This window comes from Malurus melanocephalus, unplaced genomic scaffold (assembly GCF_030028575.1).
Source record: "Malurus melanocephalus ecotype Western Australia unplaced genomic scaffold, MMel_1.1 scaffold_802, whole genome shotgun sequence".
NCBI classification, from domain to species: Eukaryota; Metazoa; Chordata; class Aves; order Passeriformes; family Maluridae; genus Malurus; species Malurus melanocephalus.
Genome location: NW_026624034.1, coordinates 49,394 through 73,553, shown reverse-complemented (window position 1 = coordinate 73,553; position 24,160 = coordinate 49,394). Strand labels below are relative to the sequence as shown.

Below are 24,160 nucleotides of genomic sequence, written 5' to 3'. Positions count from 1 at the left end.
CCCAATTCTATGGTCAGATCCTCATCCCACTGATGGGAAATAACTGGGTTTYGTTTTTAATGTAGCCTGGACCAGAACAGCTCACTGCAGGCTCATGGGACAGTGCTTGGAAAGAGGCAGMTTTTGGAGTGAATTCTGATGCACTGAAGGAAGGGACACTAAGTGGGCACATGGGACGTGTGCAAGCCCTGAAACAGTTGTTGATTCTAATTCCTGCTGCATTCCCAACTCACTCTTGGACGTCTCAGCTCCACTTCTCTCAAAGATCTGGTGTCAGTCTGCTGGGCACTATTTTTTTGGGAAAAAATCCTGACAACTAACAGAGAGGGGTGGAGCAGCTCTTTCCAAGAAAGCAGCAGTGAGAAACTGCCCAAAACCATCAAGTCCCSCACATGCTCTTGTTTAGCCAAAATTGGATGGGAAGCCTGGAAAACCAGAGATGTTTCCTCCCAGGAAAAGCAGCTGACAGRCAGCTCTGAGCCCCAGCAAAGGGGGACAGGGTCACAGTGCCACGGCCCAAACCCACCCTGGGAGGGCTCAGAACCAGCCCCTGCCACTTTTCTGCTGTGTTTTACAGCGTGGTTGGCTCTGCCAGCTGAGCTGAGCTCCAGCTCCTGCACAGCACCACTCAATCAATACCAGATTTCCAAATCYCGGTGGAGAAGCGGGGGAAGAGGCTGTGCAATCTCCTGGAAAACACAGAGCTGCAGCCAGCTCCATCCAGAGGGCTGGCTCTTGGATTTAATAGTTATTATTAATAACTGAGGTAAATATGGCTTTATTAGCTGCTGCCATACTCTGAGCACAAGCCCGTATTATAAATAAATAGTGAAGCAGTGAGCTAAGGAAAACACCAATAAATAGCAACACACCACAGAAGTATTTAAAAGCCCCTAGTGGGAGGCTCTGCAAGTTGCTGTTTGAAGATGGTGCAATTAAATATAATATAATACAGGGATAATAAATAGGGAGAGGTTGGGTGAGCTGCTCCCAGCAAGGCTGTGGTGCTGTTACTTCCCCGACAGCCCTCTCTGCAGGGTTTAAGCTTTTGTTGAAGTGATAAAGAAGCTTCAATTTATTCTCCTTGGAAATTCAAGATGTTTTTCAGGCATTGATGTGGCTGGCTGGTGTTTTATCTAGGGACAGGTTGCCCATAGGATGTCCCAGGTTTTTCTGAACACCCTGGAGCTGGCCAGGGCTGCAGGGTACACCGATCCCAGCTTTGTGAGTGTGGGAGATGGATTAGGACCCACTCTGCAAAATAAAGCTTTGAGCAATCCGGTCTAGTGGAAGGTGTCTCTGCCCATGGCAGGAGATTGGAACAGGGTGGTCTTTAAAGGTCCCTGTCAGCCYAAAATATTCTGGAATTCTGTGAAATAAAACCTGCATGTGGTACAGGACATGATTCACATGCAGCTAAGGCAGTAACAGATTTCCCTGCAGAAGATCCCTACAACATAACCAAAGAAACCTTCACCCCAGAATTAACTTCTGGCTTCCTAAAAACACAAGAAATACAAAAATGGTYGTGATTACTTACCCCTTCTAGAGATTTGAGCAGGTTTTGTCTTTCTTTTAGCTTTTGGATACTGATGACTATTTTGTGTCTYGCGCCTTTGGTAACATTCTGCAAAAACAGCACAAAACTTGGCATTAACACCTTCACTGGGTCAACCCAAACCCTTCCTCTGCTGCACAGAAAGGGCTGCGAGAAATGAATTAAAATTCTGAGTGAAGGGATTCGTGGGAGGCATAGAAAATCACTCAGAGACTGGCTGAAGTCAGAGATTACCAGCACAGGGAGCACAATGGTGTTTCCCGTTTCTCATCATCCCCAGATAATGCAGAGGTGAGCCTGAAAGCAGCAGGGGTTGGAACCAGATAATCTTTAAGGTCATTTCCAACCCAAACCATCAATATTCTATGATTCTATGACATTTTCAAAGGCAGTCAGCCATCAAAGCCCTGCTGATTTTAAAGGAATTGGCTACTGCAGGTCACACCCCTGAAACTCCCGAACTTAATCCCAACTGGAAAAAAAACCCCARGAGCAGCTCCCAGGGATGGGATTTCCATGCTGGGACACCAGTGAGAACATGGGGACAAGGCTTTTTCAGGTACAGTGCAGGTTTTTTTCACCCCCCAAGACCCAGTTCCCCTTTCTCTGCTCACAAAGGGGTGTCAGAGGTGTGTCACCCCCCAGGTGACAYGGGACCTACTTGTGCCTCGAGCTGGCATTCGGTGAGGGCCATCATCTCCTCGTACGTCATCTGGGAGAAGAGGGCRGCGTACTTGTGCAGCCGAAGGCTCTTCAGCCAGGCTGGGACATCTGGAGCACAAAGGTAAGGAGAGGAGAGCTCTGTTGGATTCATGGAACAGCACAACCACGAGCAACAGCATCAACACCRACACGAGGAGCATCCCAATGGACACCTCACTCAACTTCACAGACCTTTGGGGGGACACAGTGCTGAGGATGGGGATGGGGATGGGAGGAGGAATCAGCTCCCAGATGAGAACTCATCCTCAGAAATTTGGTTTCTATGAGTAAACCACTGGGAATTAACCCATGGGGAGCTGCATGCCAAGCTCCTCGCTGCTGTTTTCCCAGGAACATGGGAACTGCTGAAGCTCATGGAGTGGTAGAGTTTAGGACGAGCAAAGGGCTGTTTTGTAGGTGACAGACATTGGTTTATGGCATGAGGGATGGTGGCATGTGCTGAAAATGGAGCAGGCTGCTTAAAGAGAAATAAAGGGATGGGTTTGGAATGGAAAAATGATGTGCCATCAAGGATGGTCCCACAACCCCCTTCAAAGGGTGACTCGGGACCTAAAAATGCACCAAYCAAAATGACTTCTTCCTTCTCAGCTGTTACCTGCAGTGTAGCACCTCTGTGCCTGGCTGGATGGGAACCCAAAAATAAATTTATCCTGCTGACATCMACGAGGTTTCACAGTGGGARRAGAATCCTTCCCCTGWGACATTCAAAACCCCACTGRACTCCATGATGGGGTGTCCTCCACRGASAARGCAATGTGACAGCAAGCAGCTACTCAGGGTTTTGCAGGTTTGGGGGTCTGTGGTGACACCCYACAAGGGAGGGGGTCCCTGCAGGTGTCTGTGCTGCAGCACTGGGCCTGTGATGATATTTTTCCTTTGTAAAGGCTTCCAAAGCTTTGCCAAATCCAGACCTGCTTCATTTAGCACCTACAACCCATCTGTAGCTCTACCACAGCTCACATGCTCCTCTCCCAATACCTTGTCCACAGTCCTTGACCCCTTCCCAACCAGTGGGACATCCAGGAGCCCATTCCTGCTGCTGGAACATCCATCCTGTGGTGTGGGTGCAGAAAACCCCACACTGTTGAGCAAGTCAGGGATTGTCCATGACTGTTCCTGAACCAAAGCTCATCATGGGAAGGAATAGGGCAGGAGGGACTTCTAGTTTGGTTTCCTACAGCAATCAATACATCTGCCAGAAGTCTCCTGCTGCCCAGGCTGATCCCAAACCCACCTTGCATCCGAGCAGAGGATAAAAACGACAAAAATTATCCCAAAGTGCTGTGTTTTGCTCACACTCTGCATCCCCTGACACACACTGGGATTCAYGTGTCAGTGAAATTCCTCAAGTGCTGCACAGACCAACCCCACACCAAACACAGGGAAAATAATTACTGAGCACAGATGGGCTGAAATTCATAGTTTTCCAGAAGTTCCAACATGCAACAGTYCCAAATTCTGCTACCAGCACTCTCTTAAACTGATTACTATTTTAAAAACAATTAAAAGCTCTTAGCAGAAAGGCCCAATTGCAGTGCAGGCTCCATTCTCAACATAATTTTAACACAAAAAACCACACCATTCTAGTGACAGCACATTAAAAGCCTCCCTAATCCCATGTCCCCTGGGGACATCTGCCTTTGGCACATGCCCATGCCAACGACAAAATCCACAGGGATACTTCCAGAAGAGAGAAGCAACTCCATGTAGACATTGAATCCTGCAGGAAACCCATCTCCAACCTTTGCAGGGGCTTGGAGTGCAAAAGCAGCTCTTTGCCTTTGCATCAGCCTGTCTGGATCATGCTTCAATTTTGGGGAGAGCAATGATTTTGGATGTGCTGCCTGTGGTGGGGCTTCCCCCCTTCCCACAGGGAAGAGGCAACCAGGAGGTGCAAGGATATCCAAGGTGATTTCAGAGTCCTTGGAAAGTCAAAATTCCCAAAGCACTCCACGGATGGGTGAGCCACCTGCCTGCACAGCTACTCTTTAATCAGCAATTACCAGGAGCTAATTGCAAAGTCATGGCACRGCTTTCAGGAAATTTAGAAGGAAAACAGGTCACCCTGCCATATTTACACACAGGATACTTTSGATATACTCCCAGCAGGAATCCCCAGCTCTACCCAGACCCTCCTCCTGGTGCTCCTCAAGTTGTGCCCCAGGAATCACAGAACCCTGGAATGGTTGGAGCAGGAACTGGAAAGGACCTTCAAGATCATCTAATTCCAACCAGAGACAGACAGACAGATGGGGTTAATGGGGAACCAAGTGTCCATATCTTCCCCTGAAGAAACCAAGGACCAGGAAAAAGCCAAAGGGCATCTTTCCTTCAGTGTGAACACAGATGGAAGGAAATGGGTGACATGAGAGCATAAACAGAAAGGAAAGAAATAGGTGATGCTGGGGGAGATAAACTGGTAAGCCAGATGGGGATCTGCCATGGGCCTGGATTCCTCACATTCCAGATTCCATGGGGCTGGATCCTCCTGGATCTAGGAAGCCCTGAGAGGACATTAAAGAAGGAACCAGCTGACCAAAAGCTGGGGTGACACCAAACCACAAGAGCCTGCAGGCACTCGGGGAGACGTGGCTGCAATTCAGAGAAGGGACTTGGCAGAGGGAGCAGCTGGTCTGGATGGAATACGAGGCAACCCAATAAAAATGCACAGAGTTGTGCGTTTCTGTAGGAACGAGAAACAGCACGATCAGAGTGCAGGGAACGGGCAGTCCCTTTTTTTTTTTTTTCAGGAAAGCTGTGGGGATACAATGGGTCATATGCAGCCCACAGTGCTTTGTTATTTGAGGACGATGAGCTACACAGCCACAGGAATGCTGTCTGGAGGCAAACAAACCTCTGCTCTGCTTCCAAGTCCGGTTTTGGGCAACACACCTTCAATAAAACAYGGACTTTTTGGAAAAAAACCTGGCRGAGAGAAGCAGGAACAACCCCAAGTTCAGAAAACATCATCTGGGAAGGCACTGGAGTGGGGAGGACACAGCAGGCATAGACACCAGAGGTTGTGAACATCTGTTCTGCACGTCCCCAGGCAGCGGGACAAAAGCCATTTGGCTGAGTCAGCAATGGGGGAATGATGTTTGGAAGTCTGGGAAGGGATGGCCCGAGGAAGGGTGGCCATGTCCCAGCTGCACGCAGCAGCAYGGGGATGTCTGARTGTGTGGGGGTTRTTTAATRGATTATTGCAGGTGGGAAGCCTAARAGTTTTGTGRWTTTGGCCACACAGGTTGATTGCATGTCACTGGGATGTTTCTATCCAAGCAGGTCCTGGAGCTGCAACTGTGGATCACAAGGAGCCAAGCTCCCCATGGTTTCCTCCCTCTTCTGCAGCTCCTTCTGCAGAAACCTGGAGAAATGTAGGGTTAAACAGCTCCCACCCCGAAATACTTGCTCCCAAAAAGTTCTCCCTGGCCTGACACACTGCAGGACCCGACCTGCCTTGGTTACATTCCTTGGAAGCACAAGGGGTTTTTCATGCATTTATTTCATGCACATCAAAGCCATCCAGAGCCAAGCCAAACGCAGTCCCACATCACACAGATTTATCCATATCTCAATTTGTCTGTAATTAGACTAAAATCAAACCTTGTGACTGTTAAAAAATAAAATTATTGCCCTGTCCTGATACACCACTGGTCTGTACACAATTGAGCTGCTGTGCATTAATGCAAATTGGAGTTGTTTAAATCAGTCTGAGAGCTGCAGGGTCATTTTCAGTCTGTTCCCAGGAACACACAATCTGTGTGTTTGCCCATTTTTGATCTATTTGTTTCTTGTCAGCCTCAAGTTCGCTCTCCATCTTTGACTGCAGCAAATGGGGTTAATTTCTGCCTTGCTTACCACCAGARCCACGTACACTTATTGCCAAAATCTCTGTGAAATGCAGGTATAATGGGAAAACCAACCAAAACACACAKGTTAAATTCACTGCAAACAAGTATCCCAAGCCAAAACTTCCCCAAATACTTGGTGGGTACCAAACACTGCAATGGTAAATCACACGTGGCTTGCTAAGCTTGCCCTAAGCTATTTTTCACCGTAATTTAAAAAAAAAAAAAAGAGAGAAAAAAGAGCACCACTCGCAGCCAAAAGCCACAGGCTATGGAAAAAAATCCAGCTTTTTGGAAAGCTGGCAGCTCGCAGGATTTTGGGGCAAAACCAGCCCCACTGGCACCCAATTGCAAGACGTCAGATCAGGACCAGCTGCTGCTTAAAAGAAAAAACCCAACGCATTCCCCTAAACCTAAATTCCTGAGGTGGGAAGGAACGCCGGGAGGATCCTCATCCCAAAACCTCCAACCGGGAAAAACGGCTCTTCCCCTCCTGCCTCTGGGTGCTGCGGGGTTGGGGGCTGGTTTGTCACTCACCTTTCATCCCACTCCCTTCCTCCTGGAATGTGTTACGAGCAGAAGGCTGATCTTCTAAATGTTCACTCCCACCACTTCCCGAAGAGGCTACACTGCTTTGTGGAGACAGGGGGGCATGATCGGAAGGGATGCACTGGGGTCCTCTAGCTCGTAAGTCCTCATGAGACATCCATCCATGTCCTAGAGGTTGGTTTGGCACATTCATGGGTGGGGTAAGGGACACAGAGCGTTTCAAAGGGCTGTGGTGTGTCTGGCCTGAGAGAACTGAAAAAAAAATAAAATCAAAGAGGTTATTCCCCCCTCGCGGCCCGGGATGCAGCAGAGTTCCCCGAAAAAAAAAAAAAAAGAAAAAAAATCAAATGAAATTATAAAATGTGTGGTGGTGGTTGGCCATGGTGCCTCGCTGATGGCTTTGCAGCGCCCCTGAGCCCTACCCTGAGCTCTCTGCTTTGCCTCCTGGGAAGCAAAAAGGACAGGAGTACCTGCAAGGACATGGGGTCACACGAGCTATGTTGGGCTGCTCAAGGGAAGGTGTTGCATTGATTCCATTTCTAGGGGAAAAAACCCAATCGAGCAGCTCCAGAGTGTAAAAATCCCCAGGATGGGGGGGATGTCCCCACACAGATCCAGGGGAAGCATTTCTGTCTGTCCCTTTGGGTTGGGGACTTGGCTTGTGCCTGAAGCAGGAGCATTTACACATCTGCCAAAGTCACACGGGTAATTCTCACCCACAGCAGTGTCTCAGCCTTGTGAGTCCCACTAAAATCACAGAATTGTGGGATGTTTGGGTTGGAAGGGACCTTACAGACCATCTCATCCCAASCCCCTTGGGCTGGAGACACCTTCCACTAGACCAGGATGCTCCAAGCCCCATCCAACCWGGCCTTAAACACTTCCAAGGACTATATCTGCTTTAAGTACTGAAAAAAATATGATAAGTTTGTTCTGTTTGCTTAACAAAATTCAAATTCTGTCACTCGCAGTCACTAAACTACTGGTTTAACCATAAACACAGTGTATGTAATTTTATGTATGGATTTAGGATACAAACCAGGGAAAAWTTCCCTGCTCCAGAGAAATCTGAGGGCAGAGGGGTTAGAATGACCTTTCAGCCTATATGAAACAGAAGCAAAAACTTTTTAATTTCTCTTTCCAAAACAAATTTTTAAACTGTAYAAAACCTGAGGGGAATTCATTGTCCTTGTGGCTTTTCCACCTAAAGCACCAAAGCCCTAAAGCTCCTTAATCCCCTTTTTTGCATTTACAGCACTTCACCAAAACCACTCCAGACACCTCTACGTATTTTTATTTAATATAAACAAGGTGGAAAACCCCCAGCCAGGTGCACCGTGCTGTAAAAGTTAAGCCAGGCTTAATGCCCAGCTCAAGCCTGGGGGAAAATCCCCCATCAAAGCCATCTCTGCTGACCAGGAGTGGGATGAAAATGAGGCAGTAGTGGGGTTATAAAAGRAGGGGAGAGAAAAACACCAGAGCACATTTGCATTTATTAACCACCTGCAAAAAGCAGCTGGTACCACAGGCAGCTGATGGATGAGGCCAGAAACCTGTGGATTTCTGTAATGTTTAAATAATTCCTGTTTCTGAAAGGGTTTTCTTGTGCCAACRTGTAACACTGACACCACACTCTGCAGGGAAGCACTGGGGTGGATTATGGGGAAGAATTTGTTCCCTTCCCATTTAAAAAATATACAAACATCTTCCAGAAATCTCCTGGCAAAAAAAGAATGTCAATGAAATCCTGAGACTGCTTTCAGAGCAGTGTTACACTTYCTAAAGTTGTGATGTGATGCACTGGGATGTAGAAAGAGATGGATTTAAGAATGGCTTGGCTCTTTTTCAGCTGTTGGCTTTGCAACTGTACCCCAAAAGCAGCACTGCAATGGGGCTCTGTAGATGTCTCATCACCCTCCCAGGAGAAAAAAATATTTAGCATTAAAAAAAACCCAAAATATGGGGGGAATTATAGGGAGAAAAATTGATAAATTGGTTAGAATGCATCACCAGAGCTGAGCATCATCTTTGTACTGCCCAGAGCCCTCTGTGCCTGCTGCCCCCAGCGATGGTCACACTGCTGTGGGGACAGGACCCATCCTGAATTTCTTGTAGGAAAAACTCTGATTTATGAAATATTTGTGCCCTTACAAAGAAGAAGAGATGCAGGAGCAGGGGCAAGAAGGACTGGAGCAAATTGTCCCCTCAAAGGGCTGTTCTGCTAATCCAGCAGGGTGTGYGCAGTGGTACCCAGCAGTGCTCACACCACCCTCTCCCCACCAAAACCCTGCAAACAARAGGGCATTTTTGGCATAAATCCAGCCCAGATTCCTTCACGAGCAGCAAYACCCTTGCAAACTGCTGCTCTTCCATCTTAATTTTATGTCCCTTAATTAGAAGCCGGTGTCGGCTGAAGGAGAAATAATGAACTCCCAAGGATGGCCAGGGACAATTAGAAACCATCCAGTGCAGCAGATAAAAATCAGTTCCACTTCTCTGCCTGAGAAAATGCAATGCTGGATCCAAGAGATGGTGTTTTACGAAGCCAAATTTTTATTGAACTGTGAGTCAGTTCACACAACTCCCCAAGATGCAGCAGGGATAATCCCCCTGCAAAGGATGCTGAGAGTCACCAGCTCTCTGAATACACCCCAGCTGCCCTGGGGACCAGAAAGAGATGATTTACAGGCTCTGAGCACCGGCCTAACTTTAGGCTCCACTTTCTGGCTGTAACAGAYTTTGGTGATAACGTGGTTTCTTGCCAATCTTTTACCCATTCCCTTAAAGATATTGTGAATCCTGGGGTGGCACCTGTCATGTGTGCACACCCCTGTTCCCTTTAATCTGCAGGGGATTAATGAATGTACATATTTATTATATTTGTTGTATTTATTAATGTTCTGCTTGCTCACATCCTCAGTTTCTTGAAATWAGAGGATGTAGCTAATTATTTTCWAAGTGTCAGGTTAGTGYTGGTCCTGACCTGAATTTGACCATCCTGTGTGCTTTTTGGATGGTCCAAGGTGAATCCAGGGCTGCTCCTTCTAAAATAAATGGTCCACATGGGCTTTAACTTCAGCAGAAAAAAAACCCAAGTGTGAGTTTATCACCTTACACTCAAACCTCTTTTGTTATACTACAAAAATATTACGCTTTAATTTAAAAAGGAAATCTAAAATGTTATTCTGGGGCAAGATAAGCTCCCAGGAGGTGGGTGGGCACGGCTGCCTTTCTGAGTGCTGTGAGCTGGGCAAACAAAGARGGGAAACCACTGCTATGAAGGGCATCCCACGCTGGCACACAGATCCCTTATGATTTGTAAGCGTGCCCCAYTTCTGGTTCAGAAGTGTTTTCCTGCCCTTTAGGCACTGCAAGAATCATGCAGGCACTCTGCACAAAGACTGCCAGCTCCTGTTCCTTCCAAACTGGTGTCCAGTGGGACAGGGGTGTGAGCAGATCATGTTTTTCCCCAGAATAAGTGGATTGGTGTCTCCTCTTTGCTCTGGTTGTGCTCAGCCCACACCAGACCATGTTCCCTTTGCAAGAAACCTCTCATGACCTCCAGACTGGGACTGAGATCAGAGTAATATTCCCAGGTGAAAAAAAATGTAGAGGATGGAGAAGGAGTGATKGTGATGATGGTGAAGCTCCCCATCACAGGARGTGCCTGCTGACCACRSTGGGARCATCCCTGTGGGACCATCCCCTCCCCTCCCCAGGCAAATCCGGCTCCATCCCACACCAAATCCTGCCTGGGCTGGCAGGCACAACAAAACACTTATAGAAACTCTGAGGCTGCAAGCTCTCACCCCGAGAAGCCTTGGGTTTGGGATTTTTCCCCCCCTTTCTTCCCTTTTGAAGTGGTGCTGCCTATTTTGGGAGGCAAGGGCTGATTTCAAGAGGGTTTTTGTTCRCTGAGGACCATGTGGAACAACGTCAGACATTTGTGTTGTGGTTTCTCAGGGTTTTGGGCCAATTTTTTTCAGTCTGAGAAGGGAAAAGCCACCCATTCCTGTAATTAGAGCTGAGGAATTGGGCTTTGCAGGCAGATCTTCCTCCACACAGCGTGGGATGGCTGACGAGGCGCTCGCTCTCCCTCTGCCCTTGGTGAAATSWGRCTTAAAGTGCTGCAAAAGTCCTTGRCAGACACACGTGTGAGAGWTTCCATYGAGAGCCAGACCCACCACTGCGAGTGTTCAGAATGTCTCCACTCCCTAATGGGTCCCTGACACCCAAAGGACCAGCACAGGAGCATACAATTCCAAAAAATATCTTCCCCATGCCTGCAGAAAGGAAAAACACACTGCACGGTGCCTACTGAGCTGTTCAGGAGCTTTTTTTTTTTTGTTGTTTTAGTCTAAAAATGGTGAATTTTGGATGCCAAGTTRCTTATGGTGCATCCTCAGGCAGATCTGATCACCTCCATCTCCTTTCCTGGTCTGTTGGTACCTGGAACAGCAGCCTGACCCCATTTCGCTATAGAAATGGGGATGTTTTTAATCCACACGATGTTTTGTGCAGCCTGGAAGCTCCCCCATGGAGAGGGAACACTGAGCAACCCCCTCACAAAGCAAAGCCCAAGTTCAGCTCAGTCCTCCCCTCTGCCTCCTCCTTGCTATCCTGGTCACGACACATCCTCTCCTCCAGGAAGGCTTCCCCGTGCTGGCAGACCAAAGCTCAGGGATTTTCCAGCTTTTCTTTGCTGAGAACCCTTGGAAAGAGCTGCCAGTGGGTCACACTGCCCAGYTGGCACCCAGCCTCCTTCCTGGGCACCTCATTCACCCGCTCCCCACGCTGCCCCAGGCAGCTCCAGCATGGCCAGAGCAGAAGCTGATGGAACATTTTTCAGCTCAACATCCCCTAACCCTTGGAGCCTTTTCTTTGTGCCCTTTTTTTGCTTTAATCTCCCTGTGTTCTGTGGCTGTGACTTTAACTGAGTTTGTAGGAGATGGATAATCCATGTCCTGGCCTCTGAACCAAGGGCTCATATAAGCCATGAACGGGTGAAATTGAGGGTCCTAAATTCAAGAAGCCACTGGGTTTTATGGAAAATTGTAGGATTAGGAAATGAATGGTATTAGCTCCTGAATTAGGAAAAAAAAACCCCATCCAAGCAGAGTTCTGCCTCGAGCAGAGAAATGGGAAGAAGCACAGACTGCAGAAAAGGCTGTCAAGCAAACTTTTTTTTTAAGAAATGACGTTTTTAAACACAGTTTCCTGTTCAAGAAACTGGACAGAGAAACAATAACCCRTTTGTTGCCGCTCTCTCTGAGCAGTGCATGTGAGGCCCCATCCAGGCTCAGCAGGGAAGGAACCCTCACAGGGGGTTTTGCAATTCCCTGCATGGCACAAACACACGTGGATCCCCTGTTTGGCTCCAGCAGGAATTGCTGTGGCTGTTATTTACTCATTTGTGTGGCAGCAGGAGTGGGGCTGCATCTAAAGATGTGTAAATTCAGACCTTGGTGGCTCCAGCAATCTGACGGGATGCATTTCTGGAAGCAAGCCCAGCTTATCTCACCAAGCAGCAGCAGGAGCTCAGGAGCTGCTTTCAAGCTCCTTCACAGAATCCTGGGATGGTTTGGGTTGGGAGGGCTTTAAAACCCATCTCATTCCACACCTGACATGGGCTGGGACACTTCCCACCATCCCAGGGTGCTCCAAGACCCATCCAACCTGGCCTGGAACAATTCCAGGGATCCAGGGGCAGCCACAGCTTCTCTGGGCACCCTGTGCCAGGGCCTCATCACCCTCACAGCCAAGAATTTCTTCTTAAAATTAATCTAAATCTCCCCTCTTTTTATTTCAARCCTTTCCCCCTCATCCTATAACTATCAGCCCATGTAAAAATTCCCTTTCCCTTTTCTTTATTAGCACCTTCAAAGTATTGAAAGATCCTTGCTTCCCACAAGGGCACCCAGCAAGGTGGGAGGAACACAGAGCAGATATGAATCCAACCACAATTTAACTCACAGACAAGAGGATGCATGGAATGGTGGYTCAGGGAGGTGGGAATGGGTGGGGATGGAGGATTAGGGGGATGTTGCAAGGAGGTGCTGCCCTAAACCACGAATCTCTTGAGGTAAACACAATGCCCCAATGTCCAGGCCAATAAATGCATTTTTTCTCCTCAATCTATACACAAACCACAGAAAAGCAGTGTTTGTCCCTGGGGAATCCCACTCCATTAATAACAAATGCTGCTGTGCTGAACCAAGCCKCCCTAATTATCCCAAAAAATGGCTTTTGCTGTGGGCTCCTGGGAGAAATTCCTCCCCTGCTCACGAATCAAGCCAAATAAACAGCACTGGATGCAGAAACTCTCTTTCCCAAAGTCCTTTTCCAGCCAAAAGAGATTTCCAAGAATATTTCCTTTGCTCAAGCAGCAGCCAGGGCTCCCCACTGCCTCGATCCCTGCTCTGAGGAACATCTCCCTGCTGAGACTTCCAGCAGCATCAGCTTCCACCACACGCTACATTCCAGATGGAGAAAACCCTCCATCATTTACAACCATTTCAGGAGGCCCCCCTGGAGGATGTAGATCCTTTACACAGCAATATGCAACCTGTGGAAAACTGGGAGTGAGCAAAGAAGGGTCTTAAACCAGTCAAGTGGAAGAGCATGAAACCTCTGGAATTGCCCCATGAAAGTGGGATCCAATAAACCCTAGAGTCATGAAAAACCCGTGGAGTGAGAGCAGGGAGGCAGTGTGCCTTTAATACTGATAAAATACATGAGGACAATGAGTGTTTCATATGATGTACATCCCACAGTCATCACCCAGACCGAAAMAGACCTGCAGCCTTTTCCATCCTCGCTGACTCATTTGGGATTTTGTCCTCCCTTGCCTCTTTTTACCCACTTTCACTCATTMAAAAAAGCCACCTAGTCCCTCTCTCCTGTAAGCACCATGGCACAGATTTTGCCAGGCAAATTCCTCAGTGTTTCAGCTTTCCTCTAGTCTCCACCTCTTGGGAACTCACACACCCYGTCCTGAGCACCTTCCCCTTCCATCTGGTCTGGCCATATCTTATTCCTTCACTTCTTTCTCTTTCAAAAGCATAAAATCTTACCAGCTACAGGAGAAAAGAGAAGCCTGTTGGGTCTCTGAGGACACCAAGGGGAGTAGCCAGCTCACCACATGAGAAGATGCAAAAGATGGTCCCCATCAGGGACATGCCATGGCAGGGGGAATGGCTTCAATGTGACAGAGAGCAGAGTCAAATTAGATATTAGGAAGAAATTTTTCCCTGTGAGGGTGATGAGGTCCTGGCACAGGGTGCCCAGAGAAGCTGTGGCTGCCCCTGGATCCCTGGAATTGTTCCAGGCCAGRTTGGATGGGTCTTGGAGCAATCTGGGATAGCAGAAGGTGTCCCTGCCCATGGTAAGGGATGATGTTCTTTAGGGTCCCTTCCAAYCCAAATCAGTCTGGAATTCTGTAATTTTATGATATCCAAACCCTGAGCCCTGCAATGCTCCCCAGCAGCAAACGGGACAGCCACGGTTGGTATCACAAACCAAGCATTCATTCTTTCCCAYTGCTGCTCCAAATTAACTCAGCTCAGCTTTCCACCTCCTCTACATACCGACAGCAGATGCATCCTAAAAATCTGCCTTCATCATCCTCCAAAACATTCCTGATTGCTCAGATACTGAGCAATGACACAGATCCCTGCGCCAGCTAACACGAGACCGCATTGCTCAGCAAACAGGGGGGACTATGGTTACAAGAAAACATCAAATGCAGAACAACCAGCCTCAAATAAAACTGCACAACGGATGGGAACAGCAAAACTTGAGGGGAAAATAAAACAAAATTTTAAAAAAAAAACAAAAAAAAACCAGCTTTGAGGCTGCCAAAAGTGAGCCATTGATTACAGCACATTTGATCTATTTGCATGCAGAGAGCTTTGCTTTGGAGCCGAGATGGAAACAGTCTTAATATAGCTGGAGAGAAAATATCCTCCTTGCACTCTCCTAACTGCACTTTGATAGGAAGCAGCCACAGAGCAGATGGTGCCTATATATAATCACCAGACCTATTATCCCAGCCTCTTTTAGTAATTTGAAGGATGTGATAACCACAAGGAGAGCAGCAAATATTCCCCCTTCCTCCCTCCCCCTGCTAATTAAAATATCCAAAAAAAAAGGGGGGGGAGGAAGCTATAATTATGGTAACAAATAAAAGAATTTCCAAATGAAGTAAATAACTATTTTGTGCACTACTCCTTTAAACCAGAAGTCAAAAGTTAATTAAACAGCAGCRTGTTACTGAGTCAGGAGAACGCAGCAAGTCCCAGTGCAGGGGAAGGAGACTGAAGTTGCTCCAGATGAATCCAAACCACAGCATTCCCATCCCTCCTCTGTGCCCTCTTGCCATTTCTCTGMACATGCTGTGTGATGGTGGGGGAGAAGGAGAGCTCATCTCTTTCCATTCCTTTACTTGCCRAAGCCTGGGGTTGTAAAGGATGAGCAATGGGAAGGGGATTCTCTCCAGGGGTTTCCAGCCCCATGAAGTTACTCAGGAAAATATCACAAATGTGATTCCTGTGATGTTTTGAGGGAAGGCTGGGGAATAGTGGTGTTGGAAAGACATCATGAAGAAGCAGGAAAGGTTTGAGGAGGGAATTACTCACAAGGCAGATGTAAGTTAATAGTGGAGGTGCTGAGGAACATCCCTGGTTCCCAGATGGAACCCTCAGGCCCCTGCTGGTGGCAGCTCCAGGGGTGATGCAAAGTGGAGATAGGAACCCCCAAGTGATGAGAAAAGCAAAGCTTCCCTTGGGAGAGCACCAAGCTCCCCACACACTGAGTAACCACAGCTTGCTGTCGCCTGTGCCCGTATCCAACAGGCACCAGGGTGGCTGGAAAAATACACCCAGCTCTAGGAGGGTCCATCCATCAGGAAAACCTCCCAGAGAGAGGAGACTGCCAGGGGGCTGAGAGAATTACTGGGGCTGTCTGACTGTGATCCACAACCTGGAGAGCATCAATCAGCCACTCTGGCGGCTTCTGTGCTGCTTCCAGGTCAGAACACCATTCAYCGGCGACAGGAATCCCAGGGACTGTAGGATACACACAAAAACATTGCTGCTGCTTCCTAACATCCATCCCCGAGACACCCAGACTGCTGGAAGGAAAGTGGAGGTGACATCAGAGCCACAAGCTCCAATCTTCCCCCAYTCTCAACTTGCACGTGTCCCACCCTCCTGTCAAGGGATAAGCAACACATCAACAGCAAAATCAGGGCAGGCATTCCCTGCCCTGAGTGCCTGCAGTCAGTGATTGCACAGGGATTTCACAAGCTGAGAGGGTGGGAACATCCCTGGGTGCTGCTGGAATACAGATTCCCAAATTTAGGTGGCCTCATTGCAGCCAGCAAGCTGGAGAACCATCGCTCTGTGAGGAGGGAATGTGAATTTGGGAGCGGTGCTCTCAAAGGTCACAGAATCACAGAAGATGCTGAGTTGGAAAGGCCCATCAGGTTTGTCCAGTCCAATTCCTGGCCTTGCACAGGACACCCCACAAATCCCATCCTGTGCCTGAGAGCTGTTCAAACACTCCTGGAGCTCTGGCAGCCTCAGGGCTGTGCCCATTCCCTGGGGAGCCTGTCCAGTGCCCCACACCCTCCAGGGGAAGAACCCTCTCCTGATATCCAGATTATCCCCTGACTCAGCTTCACGCTGTTTCCATGTGTGAGTACAGACTGAACCTTGCATAAAGCAAGGTGTGGTGGAAGCAGCAGTGGGATCCCAGAGGACACACGTGAGGGGACACTTTGGGGACAACCATATGTCTCCTGCTGGCACCCAGTGCTCCCTCTCCTCCTCCCCGTCCATGCAGACCAACCACCACCTGCTCCATGGCTTCCCTAACACAGGGCTGTTTGTGAGGGCTGAGGCAGCCCAGAGCCCACGGATTATTTAAGCACCTTCAAGGACAGTTTGGTGCCATGGGGGCTGTTTTAGGAGCACCCACATGGGTCTGTTCCGACCAGGTGCCATCCACACATGGCTGTGAGCCACCTGCAGTATCACCTGGTGCAAGCCCAGCCTCGAGGCCTTCTCTCCCCTTTCCTTTTGGCCACCTCTCTGCCTCCAAGTACCCTGGCTGATGAGGAGTCAAGCTGAGGCACAACCACAAGATCCATCCCGCTGCCCATGTGAAAACCCACTTGTCACAGTGCACCTATGGGAAACGCATTCCCTTCCCTGCCTACCCACCCTGCTTGGCAAGCAGGGATCCCTCACTCGTTCCACACCCTGCTACAGCAGGATCAGCACATCCCAAAAGCTGTAGGCTGCACATATGCCCCATGTTGTCACCCATTCCCACCTGAGARCAGAGCGGGCACGGCGGGGAGGACCCTGCTCTGTCTCTGTGCTGATGCCCCAGGTAACATCAGCTCTGCCTTGCTACACTCATCCCCACAGAGCCATCTGCATCCCCACAGAGCCATCCACGTCCCCTAGAGCCATCCATACCCCCAGAGCCATCCATGTCCCCCAGAGCCATCCCTGAGAACCAACAGCTGCTGGCAAGAAACTTCCACCCCATGGCTACATGGCTGGGCAACCCTATGAGCACAGCTACCTGACCCTCCCAGATGTCCCAAGCCAAGTGCTCCTCAAGGGCTGATATGAATCCTGTCTTTTTCCCCCTTCCAGTGCACATTATGATATTTGGATGATGTTTATTATGATAGGCTGATGGGCCTGGATGTCAGTCTAGAATCCCCATGGAGATGACTGAAGGTGGGAGCTCAGCACCACATGGACCTTTGCTGGTCAACCATGGACACACAGGGAAAAGAGACCCTTTGTGAGCAAGGAAGTGAAGGGAATGTGCCAAAACAGGCTGAGAGGAGGATCCAAACGAGCAGGGGCAGCTAAATTCAAGTTTCAAGGTTAGAACAGGATGGGATGCTGGCTATAAAACACACTCAAGAGCAGTAGCAGGTCTTTTCCAGCGTTGCTGGCGCCCCAAAATGCCATGGCTCTTGTTATCCACCACCACTTCCACCTCCAGGGCTTGAGGGTGGGTGACCATCCATGTCCTCACTGGCTGAGTGATGGTGTCCCCACTGCAGAGCTGTGGACTGTGTCTCCCACTGACAAAGTGCTTTGAATTTATGGAGGGGACAGAAAATCTGTATCTCCTGTTCAGCATGGAAGTAGGTTACAGATTGATCTGATGATCTCAGATCTTTCCCACCTCAGTGATTCCATGATTCTGTGTTGCAGTCACTCACAGTCCTGTTTGCTGTTGTATTTATGTGCATGGATTTCAGAAAATAACTGCTCACACCTGATCTTCTCGTACAATAATTCTGATTTCAAGCTATAGAATCAGCAAGATTTTGTAGCGCTGGGAACGTGACAAAGTGTGACACTTGTGGAAGTGCTCTCTGCCCRTTGTGTGTGACACTAGAGGGCATGAGCAAGACAACAAACAAATGCCCTTGTGTGCCACCACTGATAAACTCAAGTGTAATAAAGGCCAATGAGCTTTTCTCAGTCTATCAGTAAAAAAAAAAAAAGAAAAGCAGATGTGAGAGGTGTCCCCAGCTGGCAGAATGAGTGCCACAGTGCMAAGTCTCAGCAAGGCCAACCAAGGAACCTCTGAAGGCAATTCCCGAGTGCAAAGCTAATCTACCCCCAGCAAGAACAGGACATTTGTTTGCCTCACTGCTGTAACCTCAGTAAGACTTTTTCATTTTCTCAAGGCATGTTTTGCTAAGTTTGCATGAGAGGAAATGTGTTACCCTGTGTAAGGCAAACACACAATCCCCTCCCTTCAGGTGTTGTTGAAATCCACACAGAGCAGAATGACTTGCACGCTGCCCATCAACCCAGCATAGACCAGGGTGGTCCTGTGGGTTAAAATATGCASTTATCCCATTACCCAGCTCAGTCTGGATACTGGGTTTGGCAACAGGGCTGTCTCCAGTGGTGGGCAGTGAGCTGTGAAAGGAAGGAAGACTCAGGAAACCCACACTGTTCATGACCAAGTGCTCTCTTGGTATTGTTTGTTCCACCTCAATTCCCTGATGATTCGAGGAGAGCTCCACCATGTTCACCTGCCTTCTCACTGGGGATTCCATAACTGGAGCAAATGTTGGCAAAATCCTGCAAGCCATGTCACACTTGTGATGACAGTCCAGCAGATCTGCCTGTAGGGCAGGATCACAGAAAAACAGAATTGTTTGGATTGGAAAGGACCTTAGAGATCATCTAGTCCAAGCCCCTGCCATGGACTGGGACATCTTCCACTATCCCAGCCCTGCTCCAGCCTGGCCTGGAACACTTCCAGGGATCCAGGGGCAGCCACAGCTTCGCTGGGCACCCTGTGCCACGGTCTCACCACCCTCACAGGGAAGAATTTCCTTGCAATATCCAATTTAACCTCATCCTCTGTCAGTTTGAACCTGGGCTGGGTGCATGGAAGGAAGAATACTGATTTACTTCTCTTCACCTCTAGGACAAGCTGGAGATTTTTCTTTGACTTGATGAGAAATTTGTACACATGAATGTTTCTCCTCCATTGCTCTGCTTGCTCTCCTTCTCCTTGTAGACAACACCCCCAGTTTTCTGGCAGAGACTCCCATGGGAAGGGTGTAGCAGGCCTGAGCACCCGGCACCTTTCCCATTTGTGCAGGAGAGGAAGGGTGGCACCAGACTGCCAAAAGCTTTTGTGGTCCAAGGACCTCTCTGTTCCCTCACAGGGGAATCCAGGCAGTGCAGTGACACTGAAACAYCAATGCAACATCCCTCCAGCATGAACACAGGGCCAATGCCTGGCRTTTCTTCTCTGCAGGATATTCTCCAGCAAGGTTTCTGAAATTTACCCATCCACCACTGACTTTATGGCTYAAATGAGACCAACGTACCTGCACTCCTCCTCTCAGCACATCTTACAACACACCCTCCTTTGCMTCTGCACAGATTCCCTTCCAAGAGGGTGGAAAACACAAGGCTGAGCTGTGCTTCCATCTGACACCCTGTCCTGCCATCAGACCATACCTGGGTGAAGCCAGTGACAGTGGCAGGGAAGGAGCTGGAACTCCCATGCAAGAAGCTGTTGGCAGATTTGAGAAGGAACTGATTTCATCTGTCCTTTCAGAGTTCCCAGGCCGTGTCTCCACTGCAAAGGCATTGTGCAACCCCAGCATTTTGCAACTGCTGCTGCCCTGGCCACTGAGCCAGGACTCTGGGCTTCACCCCATCCTCCCACACCAGAGCAGCTCCAGTTCCTCCCCACCCATGCCAAGGCTGTCTGTACTCCCAAGCACACTAAAGCATGCTCAAAGTTGCATCTCAAGCTTTGCAGGAATTGCTGATGCAGTGGACAGGAAGGAGCACATGGACATCACAGAATCCCAAAATGGTTTGGGTTAGAAGGGACCTTRAAGCCCATCTGGATCCACCACCCTGCCGTGGGCAGGGACACCTTCCATTARACCASACTGAAGACTCATCCAGCCTGGCCTTGAACACTTCCAAGGATGAKACAGCCACAGCTTCTCTGGGCTTCTTCCACTGTTTGGGGTGAGTCCGTATCCTCTGATCACGCCAGACCCAGATCCATCACAGGATGYAGGTTCCACTCCTGGATCACCATTATTATGGTAAATCCAGAGTGACTCCTTCAGAGCACTCCACACTTGCCTCCTGCAACAGCTCCTCGAGCCTTGGCTAAACCTTGGCTAACCCCTGCCAGTGCTGCTGTGTGAGGGCTGGAATTGAACCAATCCTGAACCAAATCTCAAAGCTGTGGTCTAGGTTCAGTCAAACTCAAGGACAGCACAATGCAAAACATCCCATGAACTTCAGCCACCCATATTTAAGCCAACATCACACCTAATKGTGCCACAACACCAGAACAACATAGCTCAGGAGAGATCATCACACCACTGCTCTGGGAAGACTTTTCCCCATTCCAGTGTCAGGAACAGGCAGTGCCTTTGCAGGGATGGGTCAGGGAAGGTTGTGCCTGCAGGGTGTCGCTGGATTAAAGCCTCTGAACAGATAAACACCTCCGAGTAAGAGGGAGAACTTAAAACTAATAAAAACACTAAAACCTAAACAAACACTAAGGGGTTGAGAGCTTTGCTTTRGAATAAAAGATTAATAAATGCATCGATTGAGTCAAGGGGCTGGGACAAAGGCTGRCAGCCGTGTTTATTTTTTAGCATCTATCTGTGGACTTACCAGGCTTGTGCCCAAGCCAAATATTGTGTTAAGGAAGTTTATGAACTAACACATGAAGTGTGGTTGGGTCACCTCCAGCTCAGCCCACGGTTGTCTGAGCATGGTGCCACCAAAATATGTCTGCAGGAGTTACAACAGCTTAACACATGGGACTAAACTATCACTAGCAGGGGATGATGCAGCCAAGTGAGAGACAGAGGAGGGATGCACTCTTCAAGCAAAAGACTGAGTAAAATGTAAGGCTTTTGGCAGACCCGCAGGCGTTCCTGTCCCAGTGCTGCTGTATGCACCTAATTCTGGGAGAATTTAGGGAAAACCACAGCAGTGCAGCAGCAGTGCAGCAGCTTAGGCACCGCTGTGTAGTTTGGCTGTTGCCTCAGTTTTGGCTTCTTATGCCAATACTTGGGGACCCCAGCGGGCAAGGGGTGGGCCAATGCTTCTGCTGAGAGCTAAGTCTGAGCACAGAAAGGCTCAAAGAAATGCCAAGGGTTTTTTGGAACGAGTCCTTCAAGATCTAATGCATCTTGCAGAGCTCCAGCCACCGGCAGTGATTAACCTGCTGCACCCACCACACCCCCCAGATCCTGACATGAGGAACCAGACCTCTTCTGAAGCCTCTCTTCCCTCTGCCTCCATGGTGTGCAAAGCCTGCAAAATGCCAGGCATGCAAAAAACACATGAAACCCCCCCAAAAAAAATAATTCTTGGAGAGTTTTAACAGACCAACTGCAAATTCAGTCATGGGGTTCTTCTCACCCTACCTCCTTGTTAAACCTTTCCCATGCAGCTCGGTCACCCTGGACAGCTTCATAGTGCAGGAACTGGCTCTCAGAGAAGATGAGCATCACATAATCCCACAGCAGCAGGAGCTGGGGGCTTCACAGACAGAGGATGTGATGGGCATGATGGTTAAGAGTCTGTGGAGAAGCTGAGACTTTTGTTAAATCCCCACATGGACAAGGGATGGACACGGGAGAGGCAGGGAGCAGGGTGCTACAGTGATAAACCCAGACTGTATTTCATATCGCTGTTGATTTGAAACACCACTTTTAAAAAAAGCAGTTCTTACAGGCAAGGGAAAAGCCCAGAAGCCTTTAGTGACCATTTTAAAGCTTTTAGCTATTTAATTGTGGCTTTCCGCACGCTGATAGAGAAACCAGCATTGCTGCCACAAGAAGTCTCTCCTCCCCAAAGTGCTCTCTCCATCCCTGATTTCTCAGAGATGCTGATAAAGAATCTTGGAGAGACCTTCTGAATGTGTCAAAGCAAAGGAGGACACACAGCCCTGCAGGTGAGGTGGTGGCAGTCACCCAAAGGCGTGACAGCTCTCCACAGAGTGGGCAGGGAAGCTTYTGAATCCACGGAGGAGATGCCTTGTTCCTCCTCTCCCAGGGAAGGCTCACAGGCATCAAATGCTGCTTTAAACACCAGTGACAKCTGCACTACATCTTCACACAAAACCCATGATAAATCTCCAGTTACGGCGCTTTGCAGCATCCAAACCTTGGGTTGTGCTCTGCACCCTCCACCRAAGCCTGGCAAGGTCTCCATGGGGGAAGAACCACCCAACGCTGCTGGAAAACACTGAGGAGTGTCCATCTAAACTCCTCCATCACCACCAGCTCCACACCTCTACACTGCAAATCTAAGGGAATGTGTTCAGAAACCCTGAAGCTGGTGGATTTGCAGTCCTGCTTCCAAAACTTATGCCTGTGCTTGGGGTCCCCATCCCATTTCCTCCCAGTAAGTTGTCAGCACGCTTTTGGACTTGACTCAAGTCCTCCAGCTCACTTTTGGACACAAASCATCAGCTTTCCACTTGTTTTAGGCACTCTTGAAACATGAACTKCAAAACTACATGGAGCTACATGAAATACAAGGGGTTCCCTTTGATAACACACATTTTTTGCTGTAAGTATTCCTTACTCTTTACTGTTTTTCCCTCCTCTCCAGCTCCCAGGTCTTTAAAACCCCACAGAACTAGAGCGAAAAAAACCCAACAAGGCTAGCAGGAAATAAAAAAAAAAGCAGGTGAGGAAAGAAAAAAGAAGAAAAAAAAGGATTTTTCTATGGCCCAGATGAGTTCAACCACGGCAAAGCAGTATTTTCTAACGGGATGAGGGGATGCCTCCCACGGGTACTCACTGGTGCTTGTGCTAGTGCCGATGGTGTTGATGGTGGTGGGGACGGAGGAGGAGGAGTAGAGGGGCAGGTGGCCATTCTCACAAGCCAGRTTTTTATCCTGCCAGCTGGAGGCGCTGACGCTGATGCCGGAGTCCCGAGAGTTCTGCCACCCGTTGAGTTTGTCATCCGAGTTCTGTCTTTGGTGATAGTARTGCGCCTGCCCGTAGTCCAGCGAGTCCGAGCGGCCGCGGCTCTGCCCGCCGAAACCCCCCGACGTGCGGTCCTCCAGGTGGTTGAGCCACATGGCCAGGGCGCTCCTGTCCTCCAGGGAGGTGGCGGGGTGGATCAAGGCGTAGGACAGCAGCTGCCTGCTCTCCTCGATGTGCTGGTTGTGCTCGATGGAGTGCGCCAGGATTTTGGGCAAGAGTTTCATGTACTCGACTTTCGCCTCGATGTTGCCGGGCTTCAGTAAAGGCAGGTGGGTTAATAAGAGGGAGATCACTTTATCCTTGGATTCTTGTTGCCACTGGTTAATGATTCCTGTYGAAGGAACGGGAGGGGGAAAAAAGAGATAATTGAGAAATTGAATAAACAGGGATAATAAAGAAATAACCAGGCAGGGTAAATGTAACATGCCAAAGGGATTTCTGCATGCGTGGTGCCTCAGTGTGAGCAACTGCCTGGCAAGGAGGTCACCACCCCCCAAAAATAGCAAAATGTGTCAAACTGGATGCCAAAAGTTACCAGATGCTCCAGAAAACCACTAAAAAAGCCAAACTACACCCAACTCTACTCCACTGCTGTTGTCCTTATATTAATCAAAATCAATTTGATTTTGGTTAAAATTTTGGCCCAAATTTTCCATATTGTTGCAGATTCCAGAAAATATTACACAAAAGCACTTTGTGGATAAAGCTAGTCTTTCAAAAGAACTGTCTGGAAAATTGAAAAGGTCAAGATTCAAGGGAGGTAACACAGGTGAGAGCCACAGAGGGAAAAGGGAAGGAGCTTTCCAACAGGAACCCAATCATCCAACAAAGGTGTTGGTGCATCCACCAGTCCCAAAGGTACAGAGGGAAGGGCTCAGCTGAAGCAGCCCCAGAGCTTCTGTTCCTCTGCTAGCTCACAGCAGACAGGAGAGGTTTTAG

The 24,160-nt window shown here is 48.8% G+C and overlaps 1 protein-coding gene across 1 annotated transcript in view; it reads right to left on the bottom strand.

Moving 5' to 3' along the window:
- The window catches only part of SAMD4A (sterile alpha motif domain containing 4A), a gene marked incomplete at its 5' end in the record, with an annotated part of 34,672 nt that extends 11,120 nt beyond the window's left edge, over positions 1 to 23,552 (bottom strand). The window contains 4 exons of the mRNA XM_057385259.1: positions 1,541 to 1,627; positions 2,220 to 2,329; positions 6,667 to 6,930; positions 23,034 to 23,552. Of these exons, the coding sequence (XP_057241242.1) occupies positions 1,541 to 1,627; positions 2,220 to 2,329; positions 6,667 to 6,930; positions 23,034 to 23,552 (980 nt within the window). The remainder of the gene's footprint in view (positions 1 to 1,540; positions 1,628 to 2,219; positions 2,330 to 6,666; positions 6,931 to 23,033) is intronic.
- Positions 23,553 to 24,160: the final 608 nt, after the last annotated feature.